The following is a 7,008-nucleotide window of genomic DNA, read 5'->3' on the forward strand; positions in this document are numbered from 1 at the left end:
TTTCCCTAGACTTTACTGACTCCGATTTCATCCAAATCTAAACTAGATTAGGAAATTTCAAGTTACTACCAAAAAAATTTCTGACCCCAATTCTTTCCCCCATTGACTTTTCTATAACGACGGGAACAAATCATTATAGGCAGAGATAAATATGACTTAAGTAATGTTAACAATGAAGGTATACATACCCTGCAAATTTTCTATAACGGATTAATATAAAAAGAACCTTTTTTCTTCTTCTTTCTTTTTCTCCAAATCAAATTTAAAAAATGAATTCGTTTTACATTAGTGATTAATTAAACATGACCATAACATTATTTTGGTGGTATACACTTAATTAATTTTTTATTAGAAAACTAATACCATTTGCAGGTGAGAATGTTTTTCAATATATATGTCATGCACTTTTATTTTTAGGCTGTTAAAAAAAGAGAATGATACTTTTTGTTTTATATATAAAAATGATTTAGCTTTAAACTTTATTTTTTCATGAGATGATCTAAATATAATCACACGAATATTCCTATTACTTATTTTAGATCATAATTTTTAAAAATATTTATTCCTTTGATCAAAGTACATCAGATAAGTTGTGACGGCGAGAGTACAAATTAAATGAGCACAAACAACGTAATATACGTACAGTAGGGTTTGGATTCAAATTAATGATCACTTAATTGTACAAAAGAGTTTATAGTAATCATCTTACAAGAACTAATTTAGGATTCACAAACAACTGAGAAATATAAGGGAAAAAACAGTAGAATACTTAATTACTAAAAAGTAATTTAAAGAAAAGGCCTATGATTGAACATGACTGCTAATTAATTAATTAGCAGAAAAAAAGGAAATCAAGGCACTTATATATATATGAAATAAAAAACCAAATGGTGACTTGATAAATATGAGACATAATTCTTCCAGAGCTATATATATATAGCAAATCCCTTTAAGTGTTCAGCAATAACCTGCTCATGAAGACACAATTCATCACTTTTCTGCAAAAGAAAAAACAAGAAAAAGAATAATGTATACATGTATTCATTGTTAGATATATTTTATTTCTAGTGAAATTAATCAGAATATATATTAGAGCATGAACGTCTATCTAAGTCTATACTTTATAAGAGTTAATTCAGTTACATATACATCTTTTGAATCGAGCTAGGGTCTATTGTAAACGGTCTTTATACCTCATAGGTTTGTGTATCGTCTACTATCTTCCATAGATCCTGCTTATAAGAATACACTGAATATGTCATTATACTAGTCATGATAGAAAATGTTCTATATTGTCGGATCTTCTATAGGATATTTTACTAACAATGTACATATAACTTAAACTTCATCAGAAGTCGAGTTTAAGATTTACACACCATAAGTATAAAAAGTGTAAGTTACATAAATGAATACTGTCAATATAAAGAATTTTTACACTATGGGGTTACCTATTAGAGCAGATAATCAGTATTATTTTTAAAAATTACAAATTTCACTAGAGATCATGTTAATTTCTTTGATGTATATATCTAAAACTCTTTGTAAAGAAAGCATAAGTTGAAGCAAAGGGATGGAAAAGAATCGGAATACTAGACTTAGGGTGTCATGAATCAAGTCTATGATGCATATTATTATTTGGGTCTAGGTCCATACAAACTTGTCTTTTGGGCTACGCTAACCTTGAAAGTGTGTATCATGTAAATTTGAACTACGCCTTATAAAACTCTACATTTTCCTCCTCTCATATTTCAATGTAGTATTAACTTAAGTTGTCATGTGCACCTAATAGTTACTAATTTGTCAACCTAAAAATCTCGTAATCCTGCTTGACCCGCCCTCTGTCTAGAGTCACATACACCTCTCCTTAGAGACTCAAGGTCCTTGCAAAAATTTGTTCCACCATTGTATTAAGGGAGTACATGCTCTGATACCAAATTTATTATGACCCAAATTCATGGCATGTATTGTTTGAGTGATTAAAGAAAAGAAGCTAGCAAGAGGATGTTAATTAATGATAGAGAGATTGGTCATATATTGATACATCGCAAAGGATCAAATCCAGAAATTCCAGATTCCCAAGTGAGATAATTTGGACCTAGGCCCTTATTAATTTATTTTTAGGGATACATTACATCGAGCCCTAAAAATATTTGTATAGCATGTGAACTTAAACTATATCTTATATATTAAGTTCTTTCCTTTCCTCTCTCATTCCAATGTAGAATATATTCAACTAAGGAATTATATGCACCTCATCTTCAGAAGCTTGTCAGCCTAGAAATGTGTCAGTCCTGCTTAATCCGCTATCCGACAGAGGCATCACAGAGGGATAGAAGCAATATAAGGGTGAATTGTTAGGTTTCTTACCATTAGATAACTTTAGTATCAAATAATGTTCTAACCTTTTCAATCATCTTTAGCTAATAACTTGAGAATTCTACCAATATATTGCCATTTATATATGTTAAAGCCTACTTGACATGATATAATTAAATTCATCTTGTTTTTACACTAAAAGTTTTCATTTGCTTGGCCATTTTACTTGCTATAGTCTAGAAGAAAAGCTAGGAAGCCATGAGCTTAAAACCGTGGACGCTAACATAACACATATATCCACACTAGAAACATATACTCGTAACAAATAGTCATTCATATCTTTAAAACTAGAAGCAAACACATAAAATCAACATTTTATTTTTTTTTGGTTCAACATAAAATTAACATTGATACTATAATCAAGTAGATAAAAAATATGTTTTTTTGAACAAATTAATATATATAAGTTGAATGATATGAACATTTAAATGAAGCAAATAGAAGACAAAAATGCTGCTAGAAACCAACAACTTCGATAATGGAGGAAATAGGAATATGTCATACAGACTATAGTACATAATTATTTGTTTTTATGAAAAATATATAGAGAGCATTCTGACAAATAAAGAATAAGTGTGATGCCCCCACAAAGATCTAATACAGACAGTAAGCAATCTTGTAAAGATACAAAGGACGAATAAACAACAATATTGAACATTCAAATATCAAAATTACCCTTGCAATAATAAGGTGATTTATATAGATAGAAGTGGAATCGCGATAACGTTACCTAATTTGCGTTATGGATTCATAGTTCAATATTTTCAATAATTCTAATACATTTTATATGGATAAATTTAGATTTAGACTAGAAGTTATGGATTCAAACGAACACATATCTATACTACTGGACTAGATCCGTTCCCTATATCTATCAATGCGCACTAATAGGAAATTTAATATTTTAGTGTTACCGTGAAATTGAAGAAATATCAATATATACTATATATTATTATTTCTCGTACATAAGAAAGATTTGCAATTATGATTCTGTTGATTTAAAAATCCATTATAAAACGCACTTTTTTCATAAATTATTAAAAAAAATAAAGAGAGGGAGCATTGCATGGTGGAGTAAATTACTATAGAATGATTGATTCAGGTGGAATAGGACATAAATTTTATTATTAAAAAATGTCAATTCTAAGATGCTTGTTATATTAAAAATGTAAAAAGCCTATGTTACCTCAAATGACTATGGGCCCGTTTGGTCATTGATTTCCCAAGTAATATTTGGGGAGAAATTTGGCAAATAATGTTTGTCCATATAATTTGTCATTATTAGGCAAATTCTTTTTGGCAAATATCTCAAACACTAGTTTTTTCTAGTATTTGGACCAAATCTCATTATTTGGGATCTTTTAAAAATTAAAATTTTACACCAAACTTTTATATTTTACAAAAACACCCTCTATAGTAGTTATTTGCGTTGTATTACATAATTTTTTACGTGAACACCAAAGTAGTTATGAAATATGAAAGTGATGATATGGTTGTTGATGAAAATGATGAACAATTGACCCAGGGTAACAAAGTCATGTGCTTTGTCTACTTCACGATGTATGGAATGATGCTTGTTGCACTCACTCCAAACAACCACATTGCTCCAACGTCATGGACACTAGTTATTTGTTGCAACGAAGATCCATTGACTTCTAATACAAACTTATGGTTAATTTTGATAGTTTTTAAAACTTATGGGTATAAATCACATTTTTCTTAAAAAGTCAAATATGTTTCCCAAATACTATGGTCAAACACATGGTGAAATTTCACTCAAATTTTCACCCAAATATGATTCAAAAATATTTAAAAATCTATGGCCAAACGCTAGCTATATGAGGGGTGCACAAAATCCTAGAATCCCAAAAGAATATAAACAAAAAATTTAAGGCTGACATATTATAAATCAGGAATAGTTGCCAAATACTTGAATGAAGACTTATTAGTTTTCATGAAGGTATAATGCATGTGGTTTAAGTATTTGGTGAATGTTATGGGAATATATTTCTATGTGTGGGATTCAGGGAAGGGTTGGACCAATTAGGGTCTATTGTTTGTAGCCTTCCCCTAAGTACATTTTTGTAAGAGACTATTCTACAGTTCGAATCTGTGATATCCAAAATCACATAACAATAACTTGACCAGTTCTACAAAGTACTTTTAACATTGTGGCATTAATCAAGACTTTTAGGTAAGGAAAATGATCATAATTTTGCATATTCATCCATCACTTCTAGGGTTTGAGATGAATGATATTGGTTAGCTAAATATTTTCGTACTTTAATTCCCCGATCGATGATTGATTGAAATTCAGGAGCTAAGATTTAAGAGAACGCAATTTGCTTCTTTCTCCCAGTACGGTCTAAAAGTTCAAACAAGTTGATTTCTCAGATGATTATTATTCAACTAATAGTTATTTTCTCAGAAAGTCTGTTTTATTGAAGAAAATTGACTTTCAGAGATAATAACTAACTATTAGTCGAGTGAGCATATAAGAAATCAACCCAAGTTAAACTGTTTAAGTTCCCAATTAGATCGCTGAAATCTAGTGTTCAACATAAAGTTAAAGTTCATCTTTAATGAATTATATAAAGATAGAATTATGATATTGTTTCATGATTCATCTATCATATACTAGTAGTTATATTAATCTAGAATATCCAACTAGCTTTGTTTTGCTATATTTTTCAAGTTTGGATCTATATGTAAAGATGCCTCTTTATCCCACTATATTTGGTCTCTAGAGGTAATTATATTAGCCTAATCATATAACTTTGCATATATTTTGTTATATGGTTTAATAAATACCCTTTTCCAGATATTAACTAAACAATCAAATACTAAAGAAAAGCTAGAAATTTACCATTTTTTGGATCAAGAAAATGGGTGAGAAGAAGTGCAATCATCATCTCCTTTGCTCTCACTTGCCTTCTTCTTTTTCTTTTTGTACGGAATTCCTCTTGCTTTTGCTTGACACTCTTTCACTTCCCTTAGATACACCCTAATCGCGCCGCTCGCGAAAGGGTTCGTCTCGGGGGAGCCACCGTTTTCCTCATAGGCGGCTCTGAGCCGCCCGATCAAAGCATCCAGGCTCCCCCAGGCTTGTCTTAATGGACATGTACATGGAGCCGGAGGCTCGGGTTGACCATAAAAGATACAACCTTGCAAGTGAACCTTAGTCTTCCCAAACTGGTCAAGGTACCTAAGGAACTCCAACACGTGGTTGCTATTGCATTGGGACATGGAAACGGGTGGTCTTTGATTCCTTAGGTACTGACCAAACGTGTTCCAATCACGACGTTTCTGAGACTCATATCGACTAGGCGTAGCAGGTTGATCGCCCGGCGATCTTGATGATCCCTCAACCAATTCTTTGCCTCTATCAAAATTTGACATTTTTTTTTTCAAGTGGAATTCTTGAAATGGATTGTGATTGATCGATTTTTGTAGCCAAAAATGAGGCAACTATTGAAAAGATTATACAAAGGTTAAAAGAATAGAAGAAAATGTATTGTAAGATAAAATCACATCAAAGGACCTATTGATTTGACAAGAAATGGGCCACATGAAAGTTGCTTTATGTGCTTCTCTTTTCTTCGTACGTATGTTTAATTTTTTGAACCAAACAATTTCGTTTTCATTACCATTAACTATACATTATTTTCTTACTAAGATACATTTTTGTCAACATTATCCCGGCCCCCACAATCTTTCAAAATATAATCTCCATTATAATCTTCATTAAAAGGACAGTGACTCACTAATCACATTTTTCTAGCTGTATAATTAGCATATTCTAGTAATTAACCTTGAAAAGTAATATACATACATGTGTATCACAATTTAACTATTTAAGTGGTCAAATGTTTTTGAACTTTAAGTTTATAATTATTTGACGAATTAGGAAAACAATTTTTAAAATGAATACACACGAGAAGACTGTGTGAAGAGATAACTATTTGTAATTGATAAATAATTTTTTGCAGGTGAAAAATGCACATAAAAAGTCTAAACAATATGTTAAATTTGAATCATCGATAAGCAAGTGAAGTCAAACTTCACGATAGATAGCAAGAAGAGAAAGAAATTACGACTTCACCAACCACTTTGGCCTAATCGTTTATTGGTTAGAGAGAGCGCACTTTTTAATTTGGGTGGTTGTGAGATTCGATCTCAAGATCTCTGCCTGCTTTGATATCAAGTGTGTGACCATTCATAAGAAAGAAGAGGAAATCTAATTATGTATGATGAGCTTGAGTCGAGTCACAAAAAGGGCTATGATGAGCCTTATTAGAGTGACTTTCCCGGTTATGATGAGCTTTTTTCTCCTATTTCCAAGATCGAATTCCAGTTTTTTCTTATCGAGTGTCTTATTATTTTGCCTTTTTTCTAGCTTCTTGCTTGCTACCTTCTACTCTCTCTGTTTTCTACTGGGCTGAGCGTTCCACTGGCCCCTGACAGGATAGGTGAGGAATCACTCTGGATCTTCTTTTTTTGGGCTACAACTTCACCGAGCCGACTAGCATCCCTTTCCACTGTGCATTTTTCGAACAAAGAAGACGACTATAGGATCGAATTCGCTCTTCAAGAAACTGCTCGTCCCATACCTTCTGCCTGTCTCATATGTGT

The 7,008-nt window shown here is 31.6% G+C and overlaps 1 protein-coding gene across 1 annotated transcript; it reads right to left on the reverse strand.

The window, feature by feature from the left end:
• Nucleotides 1–616: 616 nt before the first annotated feature.
• On the reverse strand, nt 617–5,850 carry LOC125817645 (protein LIGHT-DEPENDENT SHORT HYPOCOTYLS 10-like). Its single transcript, XM_049497208.1, has 2 exons — nt 5,243–5,850; nt 617–998 (listed from the first exon to the last, which is right to left on the reverse strand). Exon 1 carries the CDS (start codon nt 5,773–5,775, stop codon nt 5,254–5,256), a length of 522 nt encoding a protein of 173 aa, XP_049353165.1. The 5' UTR covers nt 5,776–5,850; the 3' UTR covers nt 617–998; nt 5,243–5,253.
• Nucleotides 5,851–7,008: the final 1,158 nt, after the last annotated feature.

The sequence above is a fragment of the Solanum verrucosum genome, unplaced genomic scaffold (assembly GCF_900185275.1).
Source record: "Solanum verrucosum unplaced genomic scaffold, falcon-dt-bn FXZP01000280.1, whole genome shotgun sequence".
Lineage (NCBI taxonomy): Eukaryota > Viridiplantae > Streptophyta > Magnoliopsida > Solanales > Solanaceae > Solanum > Solanum verrucosum.